Source organism: Nerophis ophidion, linkage group LG10, assembly GCF_033978795.1.
Source record: "Nerophis ophidion isolate RoL-2023_Sa linkage group LG10, RoL_Noph_v1.0, whole genome shotgun sequence".
Classification (NCBI taxonomy): domain Eukaryota; kingdom Metazoa; phylum Chordata; class Actinopteri; order Syngnathiformes; family Syngnathidae; genus Nerophis; species Nerophis ophidion.
The window spans coordinates 71,925,210-71,940,939 of record NC_084620.1 but is presented as its reverse complement, the minus strand read 5'-3'; the positions used below and the strand labels follow the sequence as shown (position 1 = coordinate 71,940,939).

The following is a 15,730-nucleotide window of genomic DNA, read 5'->3' as shown; positions in this document are numbered from 1 at the left end:
CTCACATCCATGTGGAACACAGAGGAGACACGCTCACATCCATGTGGAACACAGAGGAGACACGCTCACATCCGTGTGGAACACAGAGGAGACACGCTCACATCCGTGTGGAACACAGAGGAGACACGCTCACATCCATGTGGAACACAGAGGAGACACGCTCACATCCATGTGGAACACAGAGGAGACACGCTCACATCCATGTGGAACACAGAGGAGACACGCTCACATCCATGTGGAACACAGAGGAGACAACGCTCACATCCATGTGGAACACAGAGGAGACACGCTCACATCAATGTGGAACACAGAGGAGACACGCTCACATCCATGTGGAACACAGAGGAGACACGCTCACATCCATGTGGAACACAGAGGAGACACGCTCACATCCATGTGGAACACAGAGGAGACACGCTCACATCCATGTGGAACACAGAGGAGACACGCTCACATCCATGTGGAACACAGAGGAGACACGCTCACATCCATGTGGAACACAGAGGAGACCGCTCACATCGGTGTGGAACATGGAACACAGTCTAAGGGTGTACACAGTTTGACATTTGCGTGCCTACCGCTTCCAGGACGGCTCCATGGCGAGACTTGGCATTGAGGATCTTTTGAAACGCCTCTGAGTGAATGTAGCTCAGCTGTTCTCGCTTCTTCTTCAGTTCTGGCTCATCGCCTCCTGAGGACTCAGCTACAGAGACGAAGCAAAGCAGAAATAAAAAACAACATTATGGCCGCAGACATTTGCCATGTTGACGTTTATCTGTTATTGGCCTTTGTTTGTTTTTTAACTACATCAGCGGATGTGATATAAACATATCTGATAACAGTATTTTTTTAAAAACGAGTGACGCAGATACTAATAAACAAGGCTCTTTTCCGGGAACTCCAGTTTTTTGTCCTTCTTTCCTTGCGTCTTCCCGGTCCCGTTGAGTGTGTTTTGGCTACTGCAGCAATGGCGTCGCCTCCACAAGCCTCCATCCAAAGACTCGGAGTGCGGGCTCCCTCGAGCAGCTTTAGAGCAGCTGCAGTACATCCAGAATGCTGCTGCTCCAGTCCTGACTCCAACCAGGAAATTAAGACCCATATTAGTCCAGTGCACTAGACTAGACTTTATAACCAGTCTTTCCATGGTCTTGTGCCAAAGTACACATGAACTATCCCGAGCTCCGAGAACCTCAGGGAGGTGTCTCCTGCTGGTTCCCAGAGTTTGCACCAAACATGGAGAAACTCTAGTTTCAGTTTTAAGCTCCCAAAATCTGGACTAGTTTTCCTGAAGATGTGAGACGGCCCAGCCATGCTCCCATCCAGCCTTAGAACACTTGAGTTCTTCATATGGCAACTGAAAGTATTTGATCTACAGATTTGAGTGAATTACCATTGTTTTTATGATCGCCTATAGTCGGATTTTAATTTGAATGATTTTTCCTTCTTTGAATGTTCTGTAACTCCCCTAGAACTGTCCTGTGTGGACACATTGCACTCTATAAATAATAAATAAATAAATAACCCTGTGTGGACACATTGCACTCTATAATAATAAATAAATAAATAACTCTGTGTGGACACATTGCACTCTATAAATAATAAATAAATAAATAACCCTGTGTGGACACATCGCACTCTATAAATAATAAATAAATAACCCTGTGTGGACACATTGCACTCTATAAATAATAAATAAATAAATAACCCTGTGTGGACACATTGCACTCTATAAATAATAAATAAATAAATAACCCTGTGTGGACACATTGCACTCTATAAATAATAAATAAATAAATAACCCTGTGTGGACACATTGCACTCTATAAATAATAAATAAATAAATAACCCTGTGTGGACACATTGCACTCTATAAATAATAAATAAATAAATAACTCTGTGTGGACACATTGCACTCTATAAATAATAAATAAATAAATAACCCTGTGTGGGACACATCGCACTCTATAAATAATAAATAAATAACCCTGTGTGGACACATTGCACTCTATAAATAATAAATAAATAACCCTGTGTGGACACATTGCACTCTATAAATAATAAATAAATAAATAACCCTGTGTGGACACATTGCACTCTATAAATAATAAATAAATAAATAACCCTGTGTGGACACATTGCACTCTATAAATAATAAAATAAATAAATAACCCTGTGTGGACACATTGCACTCTATAAATAATAAATAAATAAATAACCCTGTGTGGACATATTGCACTCTATAAATAATAAATAAATAAATAAATCTGTGTGGACACATTGCACTCTATAAATAATAAATAAATAAATAACTGTGTGGACACATTGCACTCTATAAATAATAAATAAATAAATAACCCTGTGTGGACACATTGCACTCTATAAATAATAAATAAATAAATAACCCCTGTGTGGACACATTGCACTCTATAAATAATAAATAAATAAATAACCCTGTGTGGACACATTGCACTCTATAAATAATAAATAAATAAATAACCCTGTGTGGACATATTGCACTCTATAAATAATAAATAAATAAATAACCCTGTGTGGACATATTGCACTCTATAAATAATAAATAAATAAATAAATCTGTGTGGACACATTGCACTCTATAAATAATAAATAAATAAATAACTGTGTGGACACATTGCACTCTATAAATAAACTCTCCTTGCCTTGCATCATCAAAGGAGCGCGCAGAGTTTCATGTTTTGTGATTCAACGCCACAGAGATGGATGGACATGGAGATGACAGATAATAGATCCAAAAAATGGAATTGTTTTGTAAATATTTGACGAATAGGAGAATCATATATAAGTGAAGAGCAGGCAGCAGCTCACACATTCTCATACTTCCTGTGACATCCAGAATTAAGTAGATGAGTTATTGTGATGTAAAGCAATGTCATAATTTGACCAATTTTCCTAGATGTTCAGAAATAAAATGTTGATGTTCCTCTTAGAAACACGTATTAAAGGTGTTTGATGTTTTTTGCTGCTAAATTAAATACAACATAAAACAAGATGTCAATACTGTTACTACTATTGTTAAAAAAAGAACTTCAAATGTGTTTACTGACATATATTATTCATATTTAAATAATTTGACTGCAAAAGCATGTGGGTTATTGGCCTCCTTGACTACTAATAATGGGTATCGGTATTGATCCAGTGTGTGTGTACCATTAGGTGAGGTGAGACTTTGCTCCACGCGAGTCTTAATCTCATTGCTGTTTGTCCTCTTCCTCTTCACACCATTGGGGTCCTCCTTCTCGAGCGCCATCCCCTTTGCTCTCAGCTTCCTTAGAGCCGCCATCTTGGTGGCGGAGAGGCTGTTGGCCGCTGCAGCAGGCGGCCCGCTGTCAAAGAAGAGGACGTCCTCCCCCTTACAGAGACCCCGTCCCAATGTGGGGGTTGCAGGGCTCTGGCTGGTCTTGGGGAGCACATGGGCTGCTTTGGGGGATGTCAGTAAAGAGTCACGGGGTTGTGGCGACACGCTGGCCTGGAGAACCTCCACCCGACGACGACGGTTCTCCATGAGCTCCCTCTGCTTCTGTTTCTGCTGCTTCAGGAGGTCTGACGCTGATATGGACTGGATGGGAGAACCACGGGGGTCCTTGGAGAGGGCTGCTGGACCACATCAGACATCAGCCCACAGGTTTGAGGTAGAGGCGGACATTGGTGACATGTACCTGGTGCCAGGTGCTTCTTCAGCTGCAGAGCTCCCGGTGTTGGAGCAGACATCAAACTCTTGAATTCACTGGAACAACCTGAAACCTCCCCAGATTGCAGCGCTGCGGGACACAAAGCAAAATGTCCATAAAATACATGAGATATACTGTATGTACACATAAACAAAGTGGCTGCGGGACAAAAAGCAAAATGTCCATAAAAATACAAACCCCATTTCCATATGAGTTGGGAAATGGTGTTAGATGTAAATATAAACAGAATACAATGATTTGCAAATCCTTTTCAAGCCATATTCAGTTGAATATGCTACAAAGACAACATATTTCATGTTCAAACTCATAAACTTTTGTTTTTTTGCAAATAATCCTTAACTTTAGAATTTGATGCCAGCAACACGTGACAAAGAAGTTGGGAAAGGTGGCAATAAATACTGATAAAGTTGAGGAATGCTCATCAAACACTTATTTGGAACATCCCACAGGTGTGCAGGCTAATTGGGAACAGGTGGGTGCAATGATTGGCTATAAAAGCAGCTTCCATGAAATGCTAAGTAATTCACAAACAAGGATGGGTTGAGGGTCACCACTTTGTAAGCAAACAGTTTTAGAACAACATTTCTCCACGAGCTATTGCAAGGAATTTAGGGATTTTACCATCTATGGTCCGTAAAATCATCAAAAGGTTCAGAGAATCTGGAGAAATCACTGCACGTAAGCGATGATATTATGGACCTTTGATCCCGCAGGCGGTGCTGCATCAAAAACCGACGTCAGTGTGTAAAGGATATCACCACATGGGCTCAGGAACACTTCATAAAACCACTGTCAGTAACTACAGTTGGTCGCTACATCTGTAAGTGCAAGTTAAAACTCTGCTATGCAAAGTGAAAGCCATTTATCAACAACACTCAGAAACGCCGCCGGCTTCTCTGGGCCCGAGCTCATCTAAGATGGACTGATGCAAAGTGGAAAAGTGTTCTGTGGTCTGACGAGTCCACATTTCAAATTATATTTGGAAACTGTGGACGTGGTGTTCTCCAGAACAAAGAGGAAAATAACCATCGGGATGGTTGTAGGCACAACGTGTAAAAGCCAGCATGTGTGATGGTATGGGGGTGTATTAGTGCCCAAGGCATGGGTAACTTACACATCTGTGAAGGCACCATTAATGCTGAATGGTCCATACAGGTTTTGGAACAACATATGTTGTCATCCAAGCAACGTTATCATGGATGCCCCTGCTTATTTCAGCAAGACAAAGCCAAGCCAAGTGTTACAACAGCATGGCTTCCTAGTAAAAGAATGCGGGTACTTTCCTGGCCCGCCTGCAGTCCAGACCTGTCTCCCATGGAAAATGTGTGGTGCATTATGAGGCGTAAAATAGGACAGCGGAGACCCCGGACTGTTGAAGGACTGAAGCTCTACATAAAACAAGAATGGGAAAGAATTCCACTTTCAAAGCTTCAACAATTAGTTTCCTCAGTTCCCAAACGTTTATTGAGTGTTGTTAAAAGAAAAGGTGATGTAACACAGTGGTGAACATGCCCTTTCCCAACTACTTTGGCACGTGTTGCAGCCATGAAATTTTAAATTAATTATTATTTGCAAAAAAAAATAAAGTTGATGAGTTTGAACATCAAATATGTTGTCTTTGTAGCATATTCAACTGAATATGGCTTGAAAAGGATTTGCAAATCATTGTATTCTGTTTATATTTACATCTAACACTATTTCACAACTCATATGGAAACGGGGTTTGTACAACGCTGATTTTTTTAACCATAATCGCTTTCCACCAGTGTTTTGTTTTGTTTATATTTGCCGGGTGAAATGATTATTTATTAATTATTAGTCGAATTTAAAGTTACGAAGTTTTTATGAACAATTTCTTACATTTTGATTCGTCGAAAGTTTGATCAATTACAAATACTGCATCTGCGGTGTTAGGACTCCCACGTGTTATTGATTTGGTGATGGCGAGCAAGAAAGCCAAGAAGTAAAGCTTCAATGACAAGTGGCTTCAGGAACCACTTTTCAGCAAATGGCTGACTTATGAAGACAGAAGATGTTTTGCACGCCATGTAAACAGGCGGAGAAAAAGAACACCTTTATGAGCAGGTGCACTGACTTTCAAAGACCCAGCCTCACCAGGCACCAAGAAACACCCTCCCACTTGGCGCCCCACTGTTCCACTCTTTGGTCAAGTCAGTGGATGGTAGTTGGATTGTCCAACAAGGTGAGTGGAGTGTGTGGATGGTAGTTTGATTGTCCAACAAGGTGAGTGGAGTGTGTGGATGGTAGTTTGATTGTCCAAGGTGAGTGGAGTGTGTGGATGGTAGTTTGATTGTCCAACAAGGTGAGTGGAGTGTGTGGATGGTAGTTTGATTGTCCAACAAGGTGAGTGGAGTGTGTGGATGGTAGTTTGATTGTCCAAGGTGAGTGGAGTGTGTGGATGGTAGTTTGATTGTCCAACAAGGTGAGTGGAGTGTGTGGATGGTAGTTTGATTGTCCAACAAGGTGAGTGGAGTGTGTGGATGGTAGTTTGATTGTCCAACAAGGTGAGTGGAGTGTGTGGATGGTAGTTTGATTGTCCAAGGTGAGTGGAGTGTGTGGATGGTAGTTTGATTGTCCAACAAGGTGAGTGGAGTGTGTGGATGGTAGTTTGATTGTCCAACAAGGTGAGTGGAGTGTGTGGATGGTAGTTTGATTGTCCAACAAGGTGAGTGGAGTGTGTGGATGGTAATTTGATTGTCCAAGGTGAGTGGAGTGTGTGGATGGTAGTTTGATTGTCCAACAAGGTGAGTGGAGTGTGTGGATGGTAGTTTGATTGTCCAACAAGGTGAGAGGAGTGTGTGGATGGTAGTTTGATTGTCCAAGGTGAGTGGAGTGTGTGGATGGTAGTTTGATTGTCCAAGGTGAGTGGAGTGTGTGGATGGTAGTTTGATTGTCCAAGGTGAGTGGAGTGTGTGGATGGTAGTTTGATTGTCCAAGGTGAGTGGAGTGTGTGGATAGTAGTTTGATTGTCCAACAAGGTGAGTGGAGTGTGTGGATGGTAGTTTGATTGTCCAACAAGGTGAGTGGAGTGTGTGGATGGTAGTTTGATTGTCCAAGGTGAGTGGAGTGTGTGGATGGTAGTTTGATTGTCCAACAAGGTGAGTGGAGTGTGTGGATGGTAGTTTGATTGTCCAAGGTGAGTGGAGTGTGTGGATGGTAGTTTGATTGTCCAACAAGGTGAGTGGAGTGTGTGGATGGTAGTTTGATTGTCCAAGGTGAGTGGAGTGTGTGGATGGTAGTTTGATTGTCCAAGGTGAGTGGAGTGTGTGGATGGTAGTTTGATTGTCCAAGGTGAGTGGAGTGTGTGGATGGTAGTTTGATTGTCCAAGGTGAGTAGAGTGTGTGGATGGTAGTTTGATTGTCCAAGGTGAGTAGAGTGTGTGGATGGTAGTTTGATTGTCCAAGGTGAGTGGAGTGTGTGGATGGTAGTTTGATTGTCCAAGGTGAGTAGAGTGTGTGGATGGTAGTTTGATTGTCCAACAAGGTGAGTGGAGTGTGTGGATGGTAGTTTGATTGTCCAAGGTGAGTGGAGTGTGTGGATGGTAGTTTGATTGTCCAAGGTGAGTGGAGTGTGTGGATGGTAGTTTGATTGTCCAAGGTGAGTAGAGTGTGTGGATGGTAGTTTGATTGTCCAAGGTGAGTAGAGTGTGTGGATGGTAGTTTGATTGTCCAAGGTGAGTGGAGTGTGTGGATGGTAGTTTGATTGTCCAAGGTGAGTAGAGTGTGTGGATGGTAGTTTGATTGTCCAACAAGGTGAGTGGAGTGTGTGGATGGTAGTTTGATTGTCCAAGGTGAGTGGAGTATGTGGATGGTAGTTTGATTGTCCAAGGTGAGTGGAGTGTGTGGATGGTAGTTTGATTGTCCAACAAGGTGAGTGGAGTGTGTGGATGGTAGTTTGATTGTCCAAGGTGAGTGGAGTGTGTGGATGGTAGTTTGATTGTCCAACAAGGTGAGTGGAGTGTGTGGATGGTAGTTTGATTGTCCAAGGTGAGTGGAGTGTGTGGATGGTAGTTTGATTGTCCAAGGTGAGTGGAGTGTGTGGATGGTAGTTTGATTGTCCAAGGTGAGTGGAGTGTGTGGATAGTAGTTTGATTGTCCAAGGTGAGTGGAGTGTGTGGATGGTAGTTTGATTGTCCAAGGTGAGTGGAGTGTGTGGATGGTAGTTTGATTGTCCAAGGTGAGTGGAGTGTGTGGATGGTAGTTTGATTGTCCAAGGTGAGTAGAGTGTGTGGATGCTAGTTTGATTGTCCAAGGTGAGTGGAGTGTGTGGATGGTAGTTTGATTGTCCAAGGTGAGTAGAGTGTGTGGATGGTAGTTTGATTGTCCAACAAGGTGAGTAGAGTGTGTGGATGGTAGTTTGATTGTCCAAAGTGAGTGGAGTATGTGGATGGTAGTTTGATTGTCCAAGGTGAGTGGAGTGTGTGGATGGTAGTTTGATTGTCCAACAAGGTGAGTGGAGTGTGTGGATGGTAGTTTGATTGTCCAAGGTGAGTGGAGTATGTGGATGGTAGTTTGATTGTCCAAGGTGAGTGGAGTGTGTGGATGGTAGTTTGATTGTCCAACAAGGTGAGTGGAGTGTGTGGATGGTAGTTTGATTGTCCAAGGTGAGTGGAGTGTGTGGATGGTAGTTTGATTGTCCAACAAGGTGAGTGGAGTGTGTGGATGGTAGTTTGATTGTCCAAGGTGAGTGGAGTGTGTGGATGGTAGTTTGATTGTCCAAGGTGAGTGGAGTGTGTGGATGGTAGTTTGATTGTCCAAGGTGAGTGGAGTGTGTGGATAGTAGTTTGATTGTCCAAGGTGAGTGGAGTGTGTGGATGGTAGTTTGATTGTCCAAGGTGAGTGGAGTGTGTGGATGGTAGTTTGATTGTCCAAGGTGAGTGGAGTGTGTGGATGGTAGTTTGATTGTCCAAGGTGAGTAGAGTGTGTGGATGCTAGTTTGATTGTCCAAGGTGAGTGGAGTGTGTGGATGGTAGTTTGATTGTCCAAGGTGAGTAGAGTGTGTGGATGGTAGTTTGATTGTCCAACAAGGTGAGTAGAGTGTGTGGATGGTAGTTTGATTGTCCAAAGTGAGTGGAGTATGTGGATGGTAGTTTGATTGTCCAAGGTGAGTGGAGTGTGTGGATGGTAGTTTGATTGTCCAACAAGGTGAGTGGAGTGTGTGGATGGTAGTTTGATTGTCCAAGGTGAGTGGAGTGTGTGGATAGTAGTTTGATTGTCCAACAAGGTGAGTGGAGTGTGTGGATGGTAGTTTGATTCTCCAACAAGGTGAGTGGAGTGTGTGGATGGTAGTTTGATTGTCCAAGGTGAGTGGAGTGTGTGGATGGTAGTTTGATTGTCCAAGGTGAGTGGAGTGTGTGGATGCTAGTTTGATTGTCCAAGGTGAGTGGAGTGTGTGGATAGTAGTTTGATTGTCCAACAAGGTGAGTGGAGTGTGTGGATGGTAGTTTGATTGTCCAAGGTGAGTGGAGTGTGTGGATGCTAGTTTGATTGTCCAAGGTGAGTGGAGTGTGTGGATAGTAGTTTGATTGTCCAACAAGGTGAGTGGAGTGTGTGGATGGTAGTTTGATTGTCCAACAAGGTGAGTGGAGTGTGTGGATGGTAGTTTGATTGTCCAACAAGGTGAGTGGAGTGTGTGGATGGTAGTTTGATTGTCCAACAAGGTGAGTGGAGTGTGTGGATGGTAGTTTGATTGTCCAAGGTGAGTGGAGTGTGTGGATGGTAGTTTGATTGTCCAACAAGGTGAGTGGAGTGTGTGGATGGTAGTTTGATTGTCCAAGGTGAGTGGAGTGTGTGGATGGTAGTTTGATTGTCCAACAAGGTGAGTGGAGTGTGTGGATGGTAGTTTGATTGTCCAACAAGGTGAGTGGAGTGTGTGGATGGTAGTTTGATTGTCCAAGGTGAGTGGAGTGTGTGGATGGTAGTTTGATTGTCCAACAAGGTGAGTGGAGTGTGTGGATGGTAGTTTGATTGTCCAACAAGGTGAGTGGAGTGTGTGGATGGTAGTTTGATTGTCCAAGGTGAGTGGAGTGTGTGGATGGTAGTTTGATTGTCCAACAAGGTGAGTGGAGTGTGTGGATGGTAGTTTGATTGTCCAACAAGGTGAGTGGAGTGTGTGGATGGTAGTTTGATTGTCCAACAAGGTGAGTGGAGTGTGTGGATGGTAGTTTGATTGTCCAAGGTGAGTGGAGTGTGTGGATGGTAGTTTGATTGTCCAACAAGGTGAGTGGAGTGTGTGGATGGTAGTTTGATTGTCCAACAAGGTGAGTGGAGTGTGTGGATGGTAGTTTGATTGTCCAACAAGGTGAGTGGAGTGTGTGGATGGTAGTTTGATTGTCCAAGGTGAGTGGAGTGTGTGGATGGTAGTTTGATTGTCCAACAAGGTGAGTGGAGTGTGTGGATGGTAGTTTGATTGTCCAACAAGGTGAGAGGAGTGTGTGGATGGTAGTTTGATTGTCCAAGGTGAGTGGAGTGTGTGGATGGTAGTTTGATTGTCCAAGGTGAGTGGAGTGTGTGGATGGTAGTTTGATTGTCCAAGGTGAGTGGAGTGTGTGGATGGTAGTTTGATTGTCCAAGGTGAGTGGAGTGTGTGGATAGTAGTTTGATTGTCCAACAAGGTGAGTGGAGTGTGTGGATGGTAGTTTGATTGTCCAACAAGGTGAGTGGAGTGTGTGGATGGTAGTTTGATTGTCCAAGGTGAGTGGAGTGTGTGGATGGTAGTTTGATTGTCCAACAAGGTGAGTGGAGTGTGTGGATGGTAGTTTGATTGTCCAAGGTGAGTGGAGTGTGTGGATGGTAGTTTGATTGTCCAACAAGGTGAGTGGAGTGTGTGGATGGTAGTTTGATTGTCCAAGGTGAGTGGAGTGTGTGGATGGTAGTTTGATTGTCCAAGGTGAGTGGAGTGTGTGGATGGTAGTTTGATTGTCCAAGGTGAGTGGAGTGTGTGGATGGTAGTTTGATTGTCCAAGGTGAGTAGAGTGTGTGGATGGTAGTTTGATTGTCCAAGGTGAGTAGAGTGTGTGGATGGTAGTTTGATTGTCCAAGGTGAGTGGAGTGTGTGGATGGTAGTTTGATTGTCCAAGGTGAGTAGAGTGTGTGGATGGTAGTTTGATTGTCCAACAAGGTGAGTGGAGTGTGTGGATGGTAGTTTGATTGTCCAAGGTGAGTGGAGTGTGTGGATGGTAGTTTGATTGTCCAAGGTGAGTGGAGTGTGTGGATGGTAGTTTGATTGTCCAAGGTGAGTAGAGTGTGTGGATGGTAGTTTGATTGTCCAAGGTGAGTAGAGTGTGTGGATGGTAGTTTGATTGTCCAAGGTGAGTGGAGTGTGTGGATGGTAGTTTGATTGTCCAAGGTGAGTAGAGTGTGTGGATGGTAGTTTGATTGTCCAACAAGGTGAGTGGAGTGTGTGGATGGTAGTTTGATTGTCCAAGGTGAGTGGAGTATGTGGATGGTAGTTTGATTGTCCAAGGTGAGTGGAGTGTGTGGATGGTAGTTTGATTGTCCAACAAGGTGAGTGGAGTGTGTGGATGGTAGTTTGATTGTCCAAGGTGAGTGGAGTGTGTGGATGGTAGTTTGATTGTCCAACAAGGTGAGTGGAGTGTGTGGATGGTAGTTTGATTGTCCAAGATGAGTGGAGTGTGTGGATGGTAGTTTGATTGTCCAAGGTGAGTGGAGTGTGTGGATGGTAGTTTGATTGTCCAAGGTGAGTGGAGTGTGTGGATAGTAGTTTGATTGTCCAAGGTGAGTGGAGTGTGTGGATGGTAGTTTGATTGTCCAAGGTGAGTGGAGTGTGTGGATGGTAGTTTGATTGTCCAAGGTGAGTGGAGTGTGTGGATGGTAGTTTGATTGTCCAAGGTGAGTAGAGTGTGTGGATGCTAGTTTGATTGTCCAAGGTGAGTGGAGTGTGTGGATGGTAGTTTGATTGTCCAAGGTGAGTAGAGTGTGTGGATGGTAGTTTGATTGTCCAACAAGGTGAGTAGAGTGTGTGGATGGTAGTTTGATTGTCCAAAGTGAGTGGAGTATGTGGATGGTAGTTTGATTGTCCAAGGTGAGTGGAGTGTGTGGATGGTAGTTTGATTGTCCAACAAGGTGAGTGGAGTGTGTGGATGGTAGTTTGATTGTCCAAGGTGAGTGGAGTATGTGGATGGTAGTTTGATTGTCCAAGGTGAGTGGAGTGTGTGGATGGTAGTTTGATTGTCCAACAAGGTGAGTGGAGTGTGTGGATGGTAGTTTGATTGTCCAAGGTGAGTGGAGTGTGTGGATGGTAGTTTGATTGTCCAACAAGGTGAGTGGAGTGTGTGGATGGTAGTTTGATTGTCCAAGGTGAGTGGAGTGTGTGGATGGTAGTTTGATTGTCCAAGGTGAGTGGAGTGTGTGGATGGTAGTTTGATTGTCCAAGGTGAGTGGAGTGTGTGGATAGTAGTTTGATTGTCCAAGGTGAGTGGAGTGTGTGGATGGTAGTTTGATTGTCCAAGGTGAGTGGAGTGTGTGGATGGTAGTTTGATTGTCCAAGGTGAGTAGAGTGTGTGGATGCTAGTTTGATTGTCCAAGGTGAGTGGAGTGTGTGGATGGTAGTTTGATTGTCCAAGGTGAGTAGAGTGTGTGGATGGTAGTTTGATTGTCCAACAAGGTGAGTAGAGTGTGTGGATGGTAGTTTGATTGTCCAAAGTGAGTGGAGTATGTGGATGGTAGTTTGATTGTCCAAGGTGAGTGGAGTGTGTGGATGGTAGTTTGATTGTCCAACAAGGTGAGTGGAGTGTGTGGATGGTAGTTTGATTGTCCAAGGTGAGTGGAGTGTGTGGATAGTAGTTTGATTGTCCAACAAGGTGAGTGGAGTGTGTGGATGGTAGTTTGATTCTCCAACAAGGTGAGTGGAGTGTGTGGATGGTAGTTTGATTGTCCAAGGTGAGTGGAGTGTGTGGATGGTAGTTTGATTGTCCAAGGTGAGTGGAGTGTGTGGATGCTAGTTTGATTGTCCAAGGTGAGTGGAGTGTGTGGATAGTAGTTTGATTGTCCAACAAGGTGAGTGGAGTGTGTGGATGGTAGTTTGATTGTCCAAGGTGAGTGGAGTGTGTGGATGCTAGTTTGATTGTCCAAGGTGAGTGGAGTGTGTGGATAGTAGTTTGATTGTCCAACAAGGTGAGTGGAGTGTGTGGATGGTAGTTTGATTGTCCAACAAGGTGAGTGGAGTGTGTGGATGGTAGTTTGATTGTCCAAGGTGAGTGGAGTGTGTGGATGGTAGTTTGATTGTCCAAGGTGAGTAGAGTGTGTGGATGCTAGTTTGATTGTCCAAGGTGAGTGGAGTGTGTGGATGGTAGTTTGATTGTCCAAGGTGAGTAGAGTGTGTGGATGGTAGTTTGATTGTCCAACAAGGTGAGTGGAGTGTGTGGATGGTAGTTTGATTGTCCAAGGTGAGTGGAGTATGTGGATGGTAGTTTGATTGTCCAAGGTGAGTGGAGTGTGTGGATGGTAGTTTGATTGTCCAACAAGGTGAGTGGAGTGTGTGGATGGTAGTTTGATTGTCCAAGGTGAGTGGAGTGTGTGGATGGTAGTTTGATTGTCCAACAAGGTGAGTGGAGTGTGTGGATGGTAGTTTGATTGTCCAAGGTGAGTGGAGTGTGTGGATGGTAGTTTGATTGTCCAAGGTGAGTGGAGTGTGTGGATGGTAGTTTGATTGTCCAAGGTGAGTGGAGTGTGTGGATGGTAGTTTGATTGTCCAAGGTGAGTGGAGTGTGTGGATGGTAGTTTGATTGTCCAAGGTGAGTAGAGTGTGTGGATGCTAGTTTGATTGTCCAAGGTGAGTGGAGTGTGTGGATGGTAGTTTGATTGTCCAAGGTGAGTAGAGTGTGTGGATGGTAGTTTGATTGTCCAACAAGGTGAGTGGAGTGTGTGGATGGTAGTTTGATTGTCCAAGGTGAGTGGAGTATGTGGATGGTAGTTTGATTGTCCAAGGTGAGTGGAGTGTGTGGATGGTAGTTTGATTGTCCAACAAGGTGAGTGGAGTGTGTGGATGGTAGTTTGATTGTCCAAGGTGAGTGGAGTGTGTGGATGGTAGTTTGATTGTCCAACAAGGTGAGTGGAGTGTGTGGATGGTAGTTTGATTGTCCAAGGTGAGTGGAGTGTGTGGATGGTAGTTTGATTGTCCAAGGTGAGTGGAGTGTGTGGATGCTAGTTTGATTGTCCAAGGTGAGTAGAGTGTGTGGATAGTAGTTTGATTGTCCAACAAGGTGAGTGGAGTGTGTGGATGGTAGTTTGATTGTCCAACAAGGTGAGTGGAGAGTGTGGATGGTAGTTTGATTGTCCAAGGTGAGTGGAGTGTGTGGATGGTAGTTTGATTGTCCAAGGTGAGTGGAGTGTGTGGATGGTAGTTTGATTGTCCAACAAGGTGAGTGGAGAGTGTGGATGGTAGTTTGATTGTCCAAGGTGAGTGGAGAGTGTGGATGGTAGTTTGATTGTCCAAGGTGAGTGGAGTGTGTGGATAGTAGTTTGATTGTCCAACAAGGTGAGTGGAGTGTATGGATGGTAGTTTGATTGTCCAACAAGGTGAGTGGAGTGTGTGGATGGTAGTTTGATTGTCCAAGGTGAGTGGAGTGTGTGGATGGTAGTTGGATTGTCCAAGGTGAGTGGAGTGTGTGGATGGTAGTTGGATTGTCCAAGGTGAGTGGAGTGTGTGGATGGTAGTTTGATTGTCCAAGGTGAGTAGAGTGTGTGGATGGTAGTTTGATTGTCCAAGGTGAGTGGAGTGTGTGGATAGTAGTTTGATTGTCCAACAAGGTGAGTGGAGTGTGTGGATGGTAGTTTGATTGTCCAAGGTGAGTGGAGTGTGTGGATGGTAGTTTGATTGTCCAACAAGGTGAGTGGAGTGTGTGGATGCTAGTTTGATTGTCCAAGGTGAGTGGAGTGTGTGGATAGTAGTTTGATTGTCCAACAAGGTGAGTGGAGTGTGTGGATGGTAGTTTGATTGTCCAACAAGGTGAGTGGAGTGTGTGGATGGTAGTTTGATTGTCCAAGGTGAGTGGAGTGTGTGGATGGTAGTTTGATTGTCCAAGGTGAGTGGAGTGTGTGGATGGTAGTTTGATTGTCCAAGGTGAGTGGAGTGTGTGGATGCTAGTTTGATTGTCCAAGGTGAGTGGAGTGTGTGGATAGTAGTTTGATTGTCCAACAAGGTGAGTGGAGTGTATGGATGGTAGTTTGATTGTCCAACAAGGTGAGTGGAGTGTGTGGATGGTAGTTTGATTGTCCAAGGTGAGTGGAGTGTGTGGATGGTAGTTGGATTGTCCAAGGTGAGTGGAGTGTGTGGATGGTAGTTGGATTGTCCAAGGTGAGTGGAGTGTGTGGGTGGTAGTTTGATTGTCCAACAAGGTGAGTGGAGTGTGTGGATGGTAGTTTGATTGTCCAACAAGGTGAGAGGAGTGTGTGGATGGTAGTTTGATTGTCCAAGGTGAGTGGAGTGTGTGGATGGTAGTTTGATAGTCCAAGGTGAGTGGAGTGTGTGGATGGTAGTTTGATTGTCCAAGGTGAGTGGAGTGTGTGGATGGTAGTTTGATTGTCCAAGGTGAGTGGAGTGTGTGGATGGTAGTTTGATTGTCCAAGGTGAGTAGAGTGTGTGGATGGTAGTTTGATTGTCCAACAAGGTGAGAGGAGTGTGTGGATGGTAGTTTGATTGTCCAAGGTGAGTAGAGTGTGTGGATGGTAGTTTGATTGTCCAAGGTGAGTAGAGTGTGTGGGTGGTAGTTTTATTGTCCAAGGTGAGTGGAGTGTGTGGATGGTAGTTTGATTGTCCAAGGTGAGTAGAGTGTGTGGATGGTAGTTTTATTGTCCAAGGTGAGTGGAGTGTGTGGATGGTAGTTTGATTGTCCAACAAGGTGAGAGGAGTGTGTGGATGGTAGTTTGATTGTCCAAGGTGAGTGGAGTGTGTGGATGGTAGTTTGATTGTCCAAGGTGAGTGGAGTGTGTGGATGGTAGTTTGATTGTCCAAGGTGAGT

At 44.3% G+C, this 15,730-nt stretch overlaps 1 protein-coding gene across 5 annotated transcripts in view; it reads right to left on the bottom strand.

The window, feature by feature from the left end:
- Positions 1–542: 542 nt before the first annotated feature.
- LOC133561244 (protein MCM10 homolog) overlaps positions 543–15,730 on the bottom strand; it is a 38,680-nt gene continuing 23,492 nt past the window's right edge. For 4 of the 5 annotated variants that reach the window (XM_061914584.1, XM_061914583.1, XM_061914586.1 and 1 more), the window contains 3 exons: positions 3,696–3,797; positions 3,187–3,633; positions 543–703 (listed from right to left, as the gene is read on the bottom strand). In XM_061914584.1, the coding sequence (XP_061770568.1) occupies positions 543–703; positions 3,187–3,633; positions 3,696–3,797 (710 nt within the window). The remainder of the gene's footprint in view (positions 704–3,186; positions 3,634–3,695; positions 3,798–15,730) is intronic. The other variant, XM_061914585.1, reaches the window with a different exon arrangement.